Below are 18,825 nucleotides of genomic sequence, written 5' to 3'. Positions count from 1 at the left end.
AGTTCAGTAATACCATTCCCCTGCAGCCTTCCAGCTGTCTCCCTGTAGGTAACTAACAGACTAACAGTGTAGTTCAGTAATACCATTCCCCTGCAGCCTTCCAGCTGTCTCCCTGTAGGTAACTAACAGACTAACAGTGTAGTTCAGTAATACCATTCCCCTGCAGCCTTCTAGCTGTCTCCCTGTAGGTAACTAACATACTAACAGTGTAGTTCAGTAATACCATTCCCCTGCAGCCTTCCAGCTGTCTCCCTGTAGGTAACTAACATACTAACAGTGTAGTTCAGTAATACCATTCCCCTGCAGCCTTCTAGCTGTCTCCCTGTAGGTAACTAACATACTAACAGTGTAGTTCAGTAATACCATTCCCCTGCAGCCTTCCAGCTGTCTCCCTGTAGGTAACTAACATACTAACAGTGTAGTTCAGTAATACCATTCCCCTGCAGCCTTCTAGCTGTCTCCCTGTAGGTAACTAACATACTAACAGTGTAGTTCAGTAATACCATTCCCCTGCAGCCTTCCAGCTGTCTCCCTGTAGGTAACTAACATACTAACAGTGTAGTTCAGTAATACCATTCCCCTGCAGCCTTCCAGCTGTCTCCCTGCAGGTAACTAACTAACAGACTGGAGCCATCCATTTGGAACCGCTTTGTACAGTTCAATCGGTTCCCAAGTTGTCAAGCGGGTGGTTACGTGTGTTGGCATAGCTCCAGAGACAAGTTGAGAGAAAGAAAGAGGGAGGTAGAGGACCCTGGTTCAAGCCCAGTCACAAGCAAGTTGAGGGAGGCAATGTTACCCCAATGGTGGAACAAACTCCCTCACGACGCCAGGACAGCGGAGTTAATCACCACCTTCCGGAGACACCTGAAACCCCACCTCTTCAAGGAATACCTAGGATAGGATAAAGTAATCCTTCTCACCCCCCCCTTAAATGATTTAGATGCACTATTGTAAAGTGGCTGTTCCACTGGATGTCAGAAGGTGAATTCACCAATTTGTAAGTCGCTCTGGATAAGAGCGTCTGCTAAATGACTTAAATGTAAATGATACTAACAGTGTAGTTCAGTAATACCATTCCCCTGCAGCCTTCCAGCTGTCTCCCTGTAGGTAACTAACATACTAACAGTGTAGTTCAGTAATACCATTCCCCTGCAGCCTTCCAGCTGTCTCCCTGTAGGTAACTAACATACTAACAGTGTAGTTCAGTAATACCATTCCCCTGCAGCCTTCCAGCTGTCTCCCTGTAGGTAACTAACATACTAACAGTGTAGTTCAGTAATACCATTCCCCTGCAGCCTTCTAGCTCTCTCCCTGTAGGTAACTGCTATGTTCCACCATCAGGAAAAGAAGCTGCAACTGCCCATAAGATTACCATGACGTTCTCTGATATGCACGTGAATAACAGGAAGGCGTATGTGTGTATGCATGTGAATCCATACACACACACCGACAGCTGGGGTTCTGAAAAATGATGACCCCCCCTTGCATAATCACACAATCACATTCAGACAAACACACAGAACACTTTGTTCTGATCTCTGACCGGTCTTGTGTAAGACTGGACTGAAGAATATAGAACGATAACAATATGAAAGAGACAGAGAGGAGGAGGAGAAAGGAGACAGACAGAGACACAGAGTTAGGTAATCTAATAGCTGAGGGAGGGAGAGGAAGACAAAGTGATAGAGAGTTGATATGAGAGAATGAGACAGAATGACTTCCAATAAGAGATCACACTGCACTCCTCCCTGAGCTGGGAGAACAGTGATAGGAGAGGCAGGAGGAGGACAGGATGGAGAGATGTGAACAGGAGAGCTGATAAGAAACAAATTAACTCAGTCCGGCTCAACACTGGAAGGTTGTGTCTTATGGATACAGTTATCACCTGATGATTGTGTGCGCGTGTGTCGTCCCCTACCTGACTTGGGGGATGCTCCAGAGACGCTGAGGGCACACACCATCTTGGCGGTCTCCCAGGGATAAAGAGTGGTGGTGTCAGAGCGGATGGCCACAGCGAACAAGGGGCCTACAGGAAGGAACACAGAGGTTACATTCACTGTGTTTACACCCCTAACACTGGTCCTTCGCCAGGTCTTTCAAAGGTGCTAGTCCAAACAGCTCACACACACAGAGAGACAGAGACAGAGAGTGTGTGTGTTTGTTAGAGGTCGACCGATTCATCGGAAAGGCCGATTTCAAGTTTTCATAACAATCGGAAATCGATATTTTATACCTTTATTTAACTAGGCAAGTTAGTTAAGAACACATTCCTATTTTCAATGACGGCCTAGGAACAGTGTGTTAACTGCCTTGTTCAGGGGCAGAACAACAGATTTTCACCTTGTCAGCTCAGGGCATCCAATCCTGCAACCGTACAGTTACCTTGTCCAATGCTCTAACCATTGCACTCCACGAGGAGCCTGCCTGTTACGCGAATGCAGTAAAAGCCAAGGTAAATTGCTAGCTAGCATTAAACTTATCTTATAAAAAACAATCAATCAATCATAATCACTAGTTATAACTACTAATCCAGTTTAGCAGGCAGTATTAACCAGGCGAAATTGTGTCATTTCTCTTGCGTTCAATGCACGCAGTCAGGGTATATGCAACAGTTTGGGCAGCCTGGCTCATTGCGAACCAATTTGCCAGAATTTTACGTAATTATGTCATAACATTGAAGGTTGTGCAATGTAACAGGAATATTTAGACTTAGGGATGCCACCCGTTAGATAAAATACCGAACGGTTCCGTATTTCACTGAAATAATAAAACGTTTGGTTTTCGAAATGATCGTTTCTGGATTCTGTGTGTTATTATGGTATAATTAAGTCTGATTTGATAGAGCAGTCTGACTGAGCAGCAGCAGGCCCGTAATCATTCATTCAAACAGCACTTTCGTGCGTTTTGCCAGCAGCTCTTCACAAGCACAGCGCTGTTTATGACTTCAAGCCTATCAGCCTCATGGCTGGTGTAACCAATGTGAAATGGCTAGCTAGTTAGCTGGGTGTGCGCTAATACCGTTTCAAACGTCACGTGCTTTTAGATTTGGTGTAGTTATTCCCCTTGCGCTGCAAGGGCCGTGGCTTATGTGGAGCGATGGGTAACGATGCTTCGAGTGTGGCTGTTGTCGATGTGTTCCTGGTTCGAGCCTAGGTAGGGGGGACGGAGGGGGACGGAAGCTATACTGTTACACGGCAATACTATAGTGTCTATAAGAACATCCAATAGTCAAAGGTATATGAAATACAAATGGTATAGAGAGAAATAGTCCTATAAATACTATATTAACTACAACCTAAAACCTCTTACCTTGGAATATTGAATTCTCATGTTAAAAGGAACCACCAACTTTCATATGTTCTCATGTTCTGAGCAAGGAACTGAAACGTTAGCTTTTTTACATGGCACATATTTCATATTGGCACATATTACTTTCTTCTCCAACACTTTGTTTTTGTATTATTTAAACCAAATTGAACAGGTTTCATTATTTATTTGATGCCATTTTATTGATGTATTATATTATATTAAGTTAAAATAAGTGTTCATTCAGTATTGTTGTAATTGTCAATATTACAAATGTAAAAATAAAATAAAAGAATTGCTGATTCAGCGGTATCTGCTTTTTTGGTCCTCCAATAATCGGTATCGGCGTTGGAAAATCATGCCCTAACCCATCTGGACAAGAGGAAGAGGAATACCTATGTGAGAATGCTGTTCATCGACTACAGCTCGGCATTCAACACCATAGTACCCTCCAAGCTCGTCATCAAGCTCGAGACCCTGGGTCTCGACCCCGCCCTGTGCAACTGGGTACTGGACTTCCTGACGGGCCGCCCCCAGGTGGTGAGGGTAGGTAACAACATCTCCTCCCCGCTGATCCTCAACACTGGGGCCCCACAAGGGTGCATTCTGAGCCCTCTCCTGTACTCCCTGTTCACCCACGACTGCGTGGCCACACACGCCTCCAACTCAATCATCAAGTTTGCGGACGACACAACAGTGGTAGGCTTGATTACCAACAACGACGAGACGGCCTACAGGGAGGTGGTGAGGGTCCACGGAGTGTGGTGTCAGGAAAATAACCTCACACTCAACGTCAACAAAACTAAGGAGATGATTGTGGACTTCAGGAAACAGCAGAGGGAACACCCCCCTATCCACATCAATGGAACAGTAGTGGAGAGGGTAGCAAGTTTTAAGTTCCTCGGCATACACATCAAAGACAAACTGAATTGGTCCACTCACACAGACAGCATCGTGAAGAAGGCGCAGCAGCGCCTCTTCAACCTCAGGAGGCTGAAGAAATTCGGCTTGTCACCAAAAGCACTCACAAACTTCTACAGATGCACAATCGAGAGCATCCTGGCGGGCTGTATCACCGCCTGGTATGGCAACTGCTCCGCCCTCAACCGTAAGGCTCTCCAGAGGGTAGTGAGGTCTGCACAACGCATCACCGGGGGCAAACTACATGCCCTCCAGGACACCTACACCACCCGATGTTACAGGAAGGCCATAAAGATCATCAAGGACATCAACCACCCGAGCCACTGCCTGTTCACCCCGCTATCATCCAGAAGGCGAGGTCAGTACAGGTGCATCAAAGCTGGGACCGAGAGACTGAAAAACAGCTTCTATCTCAAGGCCATCAGACTGTTAAACAGCCACCACTAACATTGAGTGGCTGCTGCCAACACACTGACACTGACTCACTCCAGCCACTTTAATAATGGGAATTGATGGGAAATGTAAATATATCACTAGCCACTTTAAACAATGCTACCTTATATAATGTTACTTACCCTACATTATTCATCTCATATGCATACGTATATACTGTACTCTATATCATCGACTGCATCCTTATGTAATACATGTATCACTAGCCACTTTAACTATGCCACTTTGTTTACATACTCATCTCATATGTATATACTGTACTCGATACCATCTACTGTATCTTGCCTATGCTGCTCTGTACCATCACTCATTCATATATCCTTTTGTACATATTCTTTATCCCCTTACACTGTGTATAAGACAGTAGTTTAGGAATTGTTAGTTACTTGTTGGTTATTACTGCATTGTCGGAACTAGAAGCACAAGCATTTCGCTACACTCGCATTAACATCTGCTAACCATGTGTATGTGACAAATAAAATTGGATTTGATTTGTTGATCGGTCGACCTCTAGTGTGTGTGTGTGTGTGTGTGGATAAGCACCTACAGAGGGACTCAGAATGGTGTCTCCTCTAACACAGGTTCAACACACACGAGAAAGATCGCCAGTGATACGGATCATTGCAGCTTCTAACTGATTTGTCCAGGAGAGGTTCGTTATGGGGTGCCGCTTTGAAGCTTCCACCCCAAAGAGGAAGAAGGGCTGCAGGAACCTAGGAGCGTTGGACCTGTAACCGAATGGTTGCTAGTCCGAATCCCCGAGCCGACTAGGTGAAACATCTGCTGATGTGCCATTGAGCAAGGCACTTTACTATATTTGCTCCTCTAAGACAGCTAAATGACTCAAATGTAAGAGAGCGTGTGTCTTTCCACAGTGAGAGAAATGTAGAGAGAGCGCGTGCTCAAGAAGTCTACCTCCCCAGAGACAGTAATAGAGGTTTCAGTAATTAGTTACATCTCTCTCCCACGAACATCAAACACAGCCAACTAGGCCAATACAGGGAATGTGAGAGAGTATATTTAGAGTTCATGTGAGAGAGTATATTTAGAGTTCATGTGAGAGAGTATATTTAGAGTTCATGTGAGAGTATATTTAGAGTTCATGTGAGAGTATATTTAGAGTTCATGTGAGAGTATATTTAGAGTTCATGTGAGAGTATATTTAGAGTTCATGTGAGAGCTTCAGTAAAAGTCTAGTGGGTATAGACTCAGTAGGACACAGAAGATATTGTATGTAGCTCAGTGGTGGTCAGAGTGTGTGTTCTATCCTCGTACCAGTCTCCTGGAAGTTGATCTGGACCTTGTTAGACTTGGCGCTGACAGCTTTGGTCCAGGCCTGGCCTGGTTGTTTGGTCCAGGCGGTGATGTCACACCAGTAGAAGCCCCTGTCAGCCTGCTGCACTCCAGCCAGACGGAAGCGGAACTCAGCCGGACCCGTCTTAGTCAGAACCAGGCTGTCCCTGGGAGCCAGAACACAGTTTACTTTCAGCATAGGTCACTAGTAATAACACAACAACTTCATTCATCTTATGATACATACTGCTCAGTGTGTGTGTGTGTTTACCTGCGGTTAGGGTCTGTAGCCCCTCCATGTTGTAGTACAGAGTCAGGACTGAGAGAGAGGACGGTTCTAGTGGCAGAGTCCACACTGTCCTGAGTCTGCACCAGCACAGAGTAGCCCGGGTCCTGCAAGTGCACATGGGATACGGTACAGCTCATCTCAAAGGTGGCTCCGCCAGCCACCACCTCACGCACACGCTGTGCCACGGCGGTTAGAGACGGACCTGGAGGGAGGACAGATCAATCAATTAATAATCAGTGAGTCGGTCAATCTGACTGACTTTATGACTTAGAAAGCTGCCTGGAGCGCAACCTAAATCAAGGACCATGAGAGCAACTGGGATTTGTGTGATAGTGTGGGCCGGGTACCGAGGTAATGGCAAGGGAAGCAGTGCAATCAATCAAGATAGAGCCTGAAGCTAGTAGAGTGGTAAGGAGTAGCCAGGACTACAGACAGACATTAAACAGTCAGATGCTCTGCAACCACAGCTACTCTAACCTAACAACCAGCTGTCAGTAGTAACCACAGGGACTGAGTGGACAGACCATCAGTAGGAAAGTCCGGATTTCATGAATGGACAAAGACACTGACTGAGCTCTGCAGAGAAAGATGGACAGAGAGAGTGAGATGAAGAGGGAGGGAGAGATTGAGAGATGAACAGAGAGAGAAGGGGATTCCCAGAGTTGCTGGGAGGAAACAGAGGAAGACAGTCAGAACTAGAAGGGGGAGAAAAATACAAACTGCCTACTGTATATCCTCGTCGCTATTCAGTAGCTTTTACACTAGATCATCATCATCTAACCAGCTTTATGGGGTTCACAGAGTTCAGTTTGGGTGAGTGTGTGTAAAAAGGTTATTTTGTGAGAATCTGGAAGCCGAGGGGCAACTTGAACTATTTAGACTCAAATCAACAGTGGAAACTAGGACTCATAGCTGTCACTCAGGGCAGCTGTCTAGGTCCCTTAATTCAATCTTTACTAATGTCATGCCACCTGCTTTGAAAAAAATGACCCAACACTATACACGTCAGCAGCTACTACAGCGACTGAAATGACTGCAATGCTCAACAAAAAGCTGCAGTTAGTTTCAAAGTGGGTGGCAAGGAATATGTTAGTCCTAAATATTTCTAAAACTAAAAGCAATGTATTTGGGACAAAAATCATTCACTAACCCCTAAAACCTCAACTAAATCTTGTAAGAAATAATGTGGAAATTGAGCAAGTTGAGGTGACTAAACTGCTTGGAGTGACCCTGAATTGTAAACTGTCACGGTCAAAACATATTGATACAACAGTCGCTAAGATGGGGAGAACTCTGTCCATAACAAAGCGATGCTCTGCCTTCTTAACACTATCAACAAGGCAGGTCCTACAGGCCATAGTTATGTCGCACCTAGACTACTGTTTAGTCGTGTGGTCAGGAGCCACAAAAAGGGACTTCGGCAATTGGCTCAGAACAGGGCAGCACAGCTGGCCTTTGGACGTACACAGAGAGCTAACATTAATAATATGCAAGTCAATCTCTCCCGGTTGAAAGTAGAGTAGATTGACTTCATCACTACTTGTTTTTGTAAGAGGTGTTGACAAGCTGAATGTACTGAGCTTGTCTGTTTAAACTACTAGCTCAGACACCCATGCATACCCCACAAGACATGCCACCAGAGGTCTCTTCACAATCCCCAAGTCCAGAACAGACAATGGGAGGCGCACAGTACTACATAGAGCCATGACGACATGGAACTCTACTCCACATCAAGTAGACCACCCTCCCTATTGTATACAGTGCTGTCCATGAGCTACTCTTGTCCTGTATTATGTCATGTTTCATGTGGACCCCAGGAAGAGTAGCTGCTGCTTTTGCAACAGCTAAATGGGGAAATACTCACACGCCAAACTGACTGACACCATCTAAGGTATGTTAGAGACTGATGCCTGTGTGTGTGTGCGTGTGTGTGTCCTAGACTTGTGGTGTGCCATGGTACAGGCTTTCCTGTTGTCAGACATACATTGGCGCCTCGACTTCCTCTGCCATGTCTGTTGAGCAGCCAACATGAAACAAGCCAAGGTTACATGGTAATGTTTTACATCCTCTAGCTTGGACTCCCATCCAGAACACACGTCCCTTATTACCTCAAACACATCACATAGAAAACAAATTAACATAGCAGAATGACAACTGTATTAAATAGCAACATTGCTATATTCAGGTGGTTTCATCAAAAGAGAAATAAAGAAGGAGGGAGGAGAAGAGCGAGATGATATGAGAGCGTCATCACTACTTACGTTTGGGTTCCCATCGCACAGTCAGAGGGGGGGTGAGGAACTCTGCTGCCTCCTCCATTCCACCCTGCCTAGAGGGAGTCCACGCTGTCACACTGCACGCATACGCCCCCATGTCCACATCCTGACGGTACACACACACACATTTTTAGCGGCACTTGATTTAACACAAACTTGTGTGTCTAACAAATGATTGTGCTTGAGGTACACACACACCTACCTGTGTGCGTAGGAAGCGGAGCTTGAATGTATCCGGTTCTACTCGGGTCAGAACGATGGCACCAGACTCCAACCTATCATGGTACAGTGTCCCAGACTTCAGGTTGCCGTGGGCATCCAGGGAACCAATAGGGAGGGTGGTCTGTGTGGTTGTCAGGCGGTCGCCAGGTGGACCAGGAAGTGGTGTGTATTCCCAGGTCACGCCCAGTCGGCCCCCTGCAAGGAAGTGGGTGATGTTGGTCACATGACACGCCAGCTCTGTGGGGTCACCTGTGACCTGCGGGGTCGACGAGGGGGTAAGGGTCACTGCGAAATTAGGCTCTGGAGGGAGGGACAGAAAGATGGGGGGGGGGGGGGGAGAGTGCGAGAAACATTAAATAAACAGACTCTAAATGTCAGTAAAGGGACATGGTGAAATAACATCCACCTTAGTGCATTCAGGGTAGTGTAACATGTTGACTCCTGCTGTACACAGAACCAGACCAGTTAGTTAAAAATGAATAATCTGGAAGCCACTTCACAGCCACTACGGTAGTGGTGAGCAGAGCTCTTCCCTGTCTGTAGCCATGAATCCAATGGGTGGTGTGTGTGTGTGAGTTAGGGATGTGCATGGTTATTTGAATAACCAAACGGGCGTTAGTATTCAAATAATTGGGAGTACTCATTTTTTGTGAGAGATAAAAGGTGTTTTTAAAGTATTTAAGGTAAAATATCCATGTGACATTGTTATACCATGACCTTTCAAATTATGAATTTAATAAAAACGAACTTTGATGTAATACATGACATGCGCCCCATAAAAGACTGTTAGCCTTCACGTGTGTAGCTTGTTGGTTATGTTGGCCAATCAAAACGGCAAAGAGGCTCAATGTGTAGCAAGTGGAATGAGAGTTCACTAATGCAGTGCAAGATACAACAAAAATAACCAACAGGTAGGCTGTCTTATCTGAATGGGGTTGGGGAGAAAGCACAGCATATGGCCTCAATTAGCCTAACTTGACTGCTAGCTAGCTTCTAGGCTCCTGCAGTCTAGAGAGGTATTGATAAATGGGATGAAAAATTGCTTCTACAGGTTAGCCAGTCTTGGCTGTAGTAGGGTTGCCTTGGGTACTCGTCTCGCTAGCTCCTATCTTACTGGTCCCTCAGCAGAGAATCAGCCTCTCTCCTTCCCACAGCAGTGCTCAGGTTAAAAAAACTTAAGCAAAAAATAAATAAAATACAAAAATCATTACAAATATCTAGATATGACAAAAATTCATGATACTATTCAAATAGTGAAATTTTTTCTAAACCCCATTCCTAGTGTGTGCGCGCAAATGGGGCAATCAGACTTTTCAAACACGCACACACAGTGTATCAATGTTAAGTGTCAGTGGCGGAGTGTGTGTTGGGTCTCAGTAGGTGATTGGGCTGGTATCTCAGTCAGACCTCTAGTCTACAGATTGTCCCTTTATGCTCCAATGAACAGGGAACACACATATTCCTTGCTCTCGATTAGTGTGTGTGTGTGTGGTCATGGGTTTTCCACATTGTGTCATTTGGACGTCACAGGGGCTGAATCATGCACTGTCACCATCTGCTACACTGCTGTGAGGATCATCACAAGATCATCTGTGAAAATCCTCCTTCCTTTGTGAGGAGAGAATCCCCGCCAATTACCCATGTGCCCATTCCTCCACTTTCACACCCCTCATCCATCTTTCCACACACACACACACACACACACACTAGCTCCATTAATAGACCAAAGGAAGACTCACACTGCAGAACGACTCAAACACATTTCCTGCTAATGGCCTACAAATGGAACGAAACATACATTATAACACACTCACGTGCCCACACAGGTGCACATCCACCCACCCTCCCCTACTTACCCAAGACCGGATAAACTGAGGCATTATGCACAGGACAAGAGCTGTTCCAGGGCCATTTGTTAAGGGAATAGAAAGCTGAAATCTAGTCCACCCAGTAGAGAGCTGATACCAGGCAGTGAAGAACACTACTCTGCAATGATGAAGAAGATAATGGCCCTCAACAAAAACAAGACTGGCTGTGGTTCCCAACTGGTTGGTATGGACCATAGAGATGTAGAATACATTAAATGTTCTTCATACATATATGCATGTAATGATATGGAGCTACTTCTGGGTTGTGGCTAAAGACTGGGGTACTATCTCGGGTGCACTAACTAGAACCACAGTTCTGTTTACTTGAAAGGTTGTATTGAAAAACAGACATGGTTTGGGTATAGCCTAGCACAGCATAGGGGTTGACAACCACTGTTCTACAAACTAACCACATTCAGGATTAGGTGCTTGCTTGTCTTAACTTCTTTGGGACTGGGGGGGATTGAGTAGCTTGGATGAATAACGTGCCCAGAGTAAACTGCCTGCTACTCAGGCCCAGTTGCTAATATATGCATATTATTAGTAGATTTGGATAGAAAACACTCAGAAGTTACTAAAACTGTTTGAAAGATATCTGGAATATAAACAGCACTCATATGGCAGGCAAAAACCAGAGAAAAAAAAATCCAACCAGGAAGTGGGAAATCTGAGGTTTGTAGTTTTTCAACTCATGCCCTATCGAAGATACAGTGGGATATTGGTCATATTGCACTTCCTAAGGCTTCCACTAGATGTCAACAGTCTTTAGAACCTTGTTTGATGCTTCTACTGTGAAGTGGGGGCTCATAAGGGCTGTTTGAGCCAGCTGTCTGGCAGATTGCCATGAGCTCGTGACGCGTGTTCATGTGAAAGTTAACTCACGTTCCATTGCTTTTCTACAGACAAAGGAATTCTCCGGTTGGAATATTATTGAAGATTTATGATAAAAACATCCTAAAGATTGATTCTATACTTCGTTTGACATGTTTCTACGAACTGTAATAGAACTTTCAACTGAACTTTCGCATGGACTTGCCGGCGCGTCGTGACTTTGGATTGTGTACTAAACGTGTGAAAAACAAGAAGGTATTTGGACATAAATGAGGGACTTTATCGAACAAATCAAACATTTATTGTGGAACTGGGATTCCTGGGAGTGCATTCTGATGAAGATTAAAAGGTAAGTGAATATTTCTAATGCTATTTCTGACTTCTGTTGACTGCACTACATGGCGGATATCTTTTTGGCTGTTTTATTGTCTGTCAGATTATTGCATGGTGTGCTTTTTTTTGGAAAAGTGTTTTTGAAATCTGACACAGCGGTTGCATTAAGGAGAAGTTTATCTAAAGTTACATGCATAACACTTGTATTTTCATCAACATTTATGATGAGTATGTCTGTAAATTGATGTGGCTCTCTGCAAAAATCACTGGATGTTTTTGGAACTACTGAACATAACACGCCAATGTATACTGAGATTTTTTTATATAAATATGAACTTTATCAAACAAAATATACATGTATTGTCTAACATGAAGTCCTATGAGTGTCATCTGATGAAGATCAAAGGTTAGTGATTAATTTTGTCTGTATTTCTGCTTTTTGTGACTCCTCTCTTTGGCTGGAAAAATGGCCGTGTTTTTCTTCAACTTGGCTCTGACCTAACATAATCCTTGTGGTGCTTTCGCCGTAAAGCCCATTTGAAAATTGGACTCTGTGGCTGGATTTACAACAAGTTTATCTTTCAAATTGTGTAAAATACTTGTATGCTTGAAGAATTTTAATGATGAGATTTGTTGTTTTGAATTTGGCGTCCTGCACTTTCACTGGCTGTTGAGGTGGGATGCTACCTTCTCGAATATCCCAGAGGTTTTAAAAGTGTGACCTATAAAAAAAAAAACTACAACCACACACACGCGCTAAACAGACAGACACTTCGGAGGACATTTCAGTTGATTAAAAGCCATGATAAAACCAGTTTGTGTTTCAATTGATTTGGATCAGACCTGTCTTAGGGTTGTGTCAGCAGGGGCAAGCTGACACAGTGTTAACTGCCAAATATCTCTGGGGGGGGGGGGGGGGGGGTGTGAGTGACTCACTGTTAATACAGGTCTGGAGTGTCAACGGTAAACACAGCCTGACCTGTGTTTGAAATAAGTCATCCAATCTTACGTCAGTATGAAGTTCAGGTAAGAACATAAAATGAGTTGTACTTTGACCTCGTTCAGTAAGGGAACAACATACTTCAGCCACTGGGAGCTGAGTGCGACACTGACGTTTGAGTGTGGAGTTCTGCACCGCTTTCAAGTTTTTTGGTGCGTTACCATAGAGATACCATCCGTTTATAACAGACGGGAACTATCTGACCATCTCAACTCTAGAGACGTTTACTAACGTACTAGAGAGTTCACCTGTTCAGACTACCACACAAACCAGACGTAACTAATGAAATTCTGTATATTTCATGAAAATAGTTAAACATTGGTTCCAATAAATAATAAACATACTCAAGAGTCTGTCTGCACACACACACCTAATATAGTTAGTGTGTCTCACACACACATGCTGTGCAACAAACCAAAATGCCAAGGGGAGATTTAATTATTAGGACAGAGCAAGCAGGTGTTCTATCTGGAGTGAAGACAGAGACAGATGGATGAACGAGGCGAGAGAAAACGAGAGCGAGAGAGAAAGAAAGAAAAGGGACTAAGCATGTTCCAAGGAATGTTCTCAGAAGACCCTCGCCACTGCCAAGAAGCTCCGGCCTTCACCGGAGGGTCTCTGGTTTCACTGGGGTGTTTGAGCATGTGGTGTGTGTCTGTGTTGAACCAGATATGACCCAGAGTGCATTCCTCCACTCAGTCACCACCCTGTCAACACCCTCCATCATCACTTTTCCTTCACTCCCTCAGTATACAGCAGCCACTCAGCATCCGGAAGCCTGAGATGAAGGTGATTTGGAGAACCAGAGGTGGTCGGTGCTGTTTATGATGAGGGAGAATGATAATTTTTTTATGATTAGTCTTATTTTCTGTTCCAGTATGTTGGATTCACCCAGCTCAATGTAACATTGATAGGTTTAGGCTACTACATGATAAGCAAATCTTCCCTATCCCCATCAATGCGTTTGCTATTACCTAGCCTATGAATGAAAGTCACCATAGGTGCACAGGTCAAGGTAATTTTTTGTAATCAAGGTGAGAGAGTGACACATTCAATACCACCTTCCACACTCTTGCCTGCATCTAGCTGATCTAGGGTGTGAATCATTCATACACCATGGTGCTACCCTACAGAGTGCTGTTGAGGCTACTGTAGACCATTGCAAAACAGTGCGTTTTAATCAATGATTTGGTGAATATATTGTGTATTGTTTTATCTAAAAAGTGTAACATTCATGTTTAACAGTTTATTTTTATGAAACTCACTGAGGATGGTCCTCCCCCTCCCCTCGGGAGCCTCCACTGGAGAGAACCCATTGAACTCTATGGTGACTCTGGGAGATTGTATGGGAGAGGTGACACAGCACTAACATCACAGGGGGGGTTGTAGGATGGAGGAAGAATAACAGCAACTTAAAGTTGTAATAGGTCACTTTTTGGGCAACTCAACCAAATTCACATAGAAATGCGAGTTACAGATCTGTCATCCTCATTGAATGTTTTGGCATCTTTTACTTTCAGTTTTGTGCAACAGCCTCAAACAACTAAAAACAAGATTTTGGGTTATTGAAAAGGTATTTCACAGCAGTTTAGGTGGTACAGTGTGATTATCTATAGAATGACTGCTTGTTTTGTCAAACTGAAATTAGGCAAACTATTAGAATATTAGCAAACAGGATTTCTGCAAATTGCACCTTTAAGAATGGCTCATTAAGTGTGTGCGTGTGTAACCACAGGAGGCTGCTGAGGGGAGGACGGCTCATAATAATGGCTGGATTGGAGTAAATGGAATGATAAACACTTGGAAACCATGTTTATGTTACCAATCCTTTGATTCCGTTCCAGTGATTACTATGAGCCTGTCCTCCACAACTAAGGTACCACCTCTGGTGTGTCATGCTTCCGTCATCATTGTGACATACAGTAACTATTGTTGTGATGGACTGCAGATGTAGAGTCAAACAATAGTACCAATCAGTCAAGGAAAGACACACCAGGGTAGCTCGCCCCCTCGGCAGCTCCATAGGGGATTAGAAGGACAAAGTGACTTCCAACTCTTTATAATACACCTCTACTGTTGGACAGAGAGGTTTATGGTGGTTGGAGGTATCCTGTAGAGAGAGTCTGCGTGCACGTTACTACATACAGTGCATTCAGAAAGTACTCAGACCCCTAGACTTTTTCCACGTTTTGTTGGGTTATAGCCTTACTCTAAAATGTATTAAATAGTCACACCCCCATTACTCAGTACTTTGTTGAAGCACCTTTGGCAATGATTACAGCCTTGATTCTTCTTGGGTATGACGCTACAAGCTTGGCACACCTGTACTTTGGGAGTTTCTCCCATTCTTCTATGAAGATCCTTTCAAGCTCTGTCAGGTTGGATGGGGAGTGTCGCTGCAGAGCCATTTTCAGGTCTCTCCATTGATGTTGGATCAGGTTTAAGTCCAGGCTCTGGCTGGACATCTCAAGGACATTGAGACTTGTCCCGACACTCCTGATTTGTCTTGGCTGTTTCCTTAGGGTCATTGTCCAGATGGAAGGTGAACCTTCAACCTAGTCTGGAGGTAATGAGAGCTCTGGAGCAGGTTTTCATCAAGGATCTCTCTGTACTTTGCTCCGTTCATCTTTGCCTCGATCCTGACTAGTCTCCCAGTCCCTGCTGCTGAAAAACAGCATGATTCTGCCACCACCCATGCTTCACTGTAGGGATGGTGCCAGGTTTCCTCCAGATGTGACGGTTGGCATTCAGGCCAAAGAGTTTAATCTTGGTTTCAACAGACCAGAGAATCTTCTTCCCTCATGGTCTGAGTGTCTTTAGATGCCTTTTGGCAAACTCAAAGCGGGCTGTCATGTTACTTCTACTGAGGAGTGGCTTTCGTCTGGCCACTGAACCATAATGGCCTGATGGGTGGAGTGCTGCAGAGATGGTTGTCCTTCTGGAAGGTTCTCCCATTTCTACAAAGAAACTCTGTCAGAGTGACCATTGGGTTCTTGGTCAATCAAGTTGTAGAAACATCTCAAGGATGATCAAGGGAAACAAGATGCAAGAGCTCAATTTGTCTCACAGCAAAGGGTCTGAATACTAATGTAAATAAGGTATTTTTAATGTTTAATAAATGTGCAAACATTTCTAAAAACCTGTTGTTTGCTTTGTATGTAGATTGCTGAGGATTTCTTTTTATTTAATTAATTTTAGAATAAGGCTGTTGTGTAACAAAATGTGGAAAAAGTCAAGGGGTCTGAATACTTTCCAAAGGCACTGTATACTACCATTTCCTCAGCGTAGTAGGTCAGAATTTCATGGGATTTGGGTGCGAGTGTGAATGTGAGTCTTCCAGACGTAGGCAGAGTTCCTCTTCCATTGATGTCTGGCCTTGCCTACGACCACTAGGCTTAACCCAGGGCACTTCTCTCAACATGCACAATGGCAGACAGAAAACAGACATCTAGTAACCACCAACACATACATATGGTTGGTGAGTCTGTTGGTGTAGGGCTCTATGGTACTAGAGGGAACTCCTACACTCTGGCCTCTGGCTACACATTCCTTTCCTCCATGACCATTTTCACTGCACAGTGTTTGGTGTGTGTGTCAGAGGAGCGTCATGTTTGGGACTCTAGAGAACCAGCACCAGGCAGACCTACTTCCAGAGCAGATTTAACCCCACAGCTACTGCAGCACAAACAGCTACTGTGTGGCGCATTCAAGATCTGAATTCGAAGACCGTTTCATACATTAGGAGCAGTGGGGTTGCTTATTATCAAGCTAATGCTAACCCAATGGACTTTATGACATTTCCTCACACAGAAATACAACACGTAGCCTAAAGCAGCGATTCTCAACTGCTGGATCGCGACGCAAATGTGCGTCACAGGAGGTTTCTTCAGAGTGTTTTCAATATAAAACTCCATTAGCAATGCTATTTTGGAAGTCTCAAAACAGTGAATTTATTACTGTTAGATTCTAATTTTCAGTGTAAAAACTCTAGATACCATGAAAGTGCAAACCAAGTTTATTCTTCCCAGAGGGCCAATACAGCCACATTAGACAAAGTCATTCACACAAGCACTGATATTTAATCCTTTCTATGCTGAGTCTCCTCCTACACATCTGAACAAACATTGTATCTTTATTGCTAGGCAGGAAACGAAGTGATACGGACCATAAACCTTTCTCCCTTAAACATGACCTGGACCCCTTTCATCACTAATCCATGGCTCTCTCCCCTTATCAATGCCTGCCACGTGATCATTTCCCCTACACTCAGTACGTTCCAAGCTTCACCACCAACTTCTGGTGTAGCCTCTCAGCTATGACACCCCTCAGGTACCTTTTAAAACTAATGATTAATAACATTTAAAGTTCAGAAACCCAAAACCATCATTAACATTCTTCATCAAGAATATGGGGAGGATTGAATTAATGACAATGAAAGAGGTTGGAATGTGGTTCCCTTGTCATATACAGTGCCTTGCGAAAGTATTCGGCCCCCTTGAACTTTGCAACCTTTTGCCACATTTCAGGCTTCAAACAAAGATATAAAACTGTATTTTTTTTGTGAAGAATCAACAACAAGTGGGACACAATCATGAAGTGGAACGACATTTATTGGATATTTCAAACTTTTTTAACAAATCAAAAACTGAAAAATTGGGCATGCAAAATTATTCAGCCCCTTTACTTTCAGTGCAGCAAACTCTCTCCAGAAGTTCAGTGAGGATCTCTGAATTATCCAATGTTGACCTAAATGACTAATGATGATAAATACAATCCACCTGTGTGTAATCAAGTCTCCGTATAAATGCACCTGCACTGTGATAGTCTCAGAGGTCCGTTAAAAGCGCAGAGAGCATCATGAAGAACAAGGAACACACCAGGCAGGTCCGAGATACTGTTGTGAAGAAGTTTAAAGCCGGATTTGGATACCAAAAGATTTCCCAAGCTTTAAACATCCCAAGGAGCACTGTGCAAGCGATAATATTAAAATGGAAGGAGTATCAGACCACTGCAAATCTACCAAGACCTGGCCGTCCCTCTAAACTTTCAGCTCATACAAGGAGAAGACTGATCAGAGATGAAGCCAAGAGGCCCATGATCACTCTGGATGAACTGCAGAGATCTACAGCTGAGGTGGGAGACTCTGTCCATAGAACAACAATCAGTCGTATATTGCACAAATCTGGCCTTTATGGAAGAGTGGCAAGAAGAAAGACATTTCTTAAAGATATCCATAAAAAGTGTTGTTTAAAGTTTGCCACAAGCCACCTGGGAGACACACCAAACATGTGGAAGAAGGTGCTCTGGTCAGATGAAACCAAAATTGAACTTTTTGGCAACAATGCAAAACGTTATGTTTGGCGTAAAAGCAACACAGCTCATCACACTGAACACACCATCCCCACTGTCAAACATGGTGGTGGAAGCATCATGGTTTGGGCCTGCTTTTCTTCAGCAGGGACAGGGAAGATGGTTAAAATTGATGGGAAGATGGATGGAGCCAAATACAGGACCATTCTGTAAGAACCCGATGGAGTCTGCAAAAGACCTGAGACTGGGACAGAGATTTGTCTTCCAACAAGACAATGATCCAAAACATAAAGCAAAATCTACAATGGAATGGTTCAAAATAAACATATCCAGGTGTTAGAATGGCCAAGTCAAAGTCCAGACCTGAATCCAATCGAGAATCTGTGGAAAGAACTGAAAACTGCTGTTCACAAATGCTCTCCATCCAACCTCACTGAGCTCGAGCTGTTTTGCAAGGAGGAATGGGAAAAAAGTTCAGTCTCTCGATGTGCAAAACTGATAGAGACATACCCCAAGCGACTTACAGCTGTAATCGCAGCAAAAGGTGGCGCTACAAAGTATTAACTTAAGGGGGCTGAATAATTTTGCACGCCCAATTTTTCAGTTTTTGATTTGTTAAAAAAGTTTGAAATATCCAATAAATGTCGTTCCACTTCATGATTGTGTCCCACTTGTTGATTCTTCACAAAAAAATACAGTTTTATATCTTCATGTTTGAAGCCT

General features: G+C 43.9%; 1 protein-coding gene across 1 annotated transcript in view; it reads right to left on the bottom strand.

Moving 5' to 3' along the window:
* The window catches only part of LOC135543352 (prostaglandin F2 receptor negative regulator-like), a 44,832-nt gene that overhangs the window by 16,314 nt on the left and 9,693 nt on the right, over positions 1-18,825 (bottom strand). The window contains exons 5-9 of the mRNA XM_064970544.1: positions 8,741-9,060; positions 8,524-8,644; positions 6,245-6,464; positions 5,956-6,140; positions 1,919-2,026 (exon numbers count right to left, since the gene is read on the bottom strand). Of these exons, the coding sequence (XP_064826616.1) occupies positions 1,919-2,026; positions 5,956-6,140; positions 6,245-6,464; positions 8,524-8,644; positions 8,741-9,060 (954 nt within the window). The remainder of the gene's footprint in view (positions 1-1,918; positions 2,027-5,955; positions 6,141-6,244; positions 6,465-8,523; positions 8,645-8,740; positions 9,061-18,825) is intronic.

This window comes from Oncorhynchus masou, chromosome 7, assembly GCF_036934945.1.
Source record: "Oncorhynchus masou masou isolate Uvic2021 chromosome 7, UVic_Omas_1.1, whole genome shotgun sequence".
NCBI lineage: Eukaryota > Metazoa > Chordata > Actinopteri > Salmoniformes > Salmonidae > Oncorhynchus > Oncorhynchus masou.
Note: the sequence above shows the minus strand (reverse complement) of the source record. Positions and strands in the feature narration are given on the sequence as shown.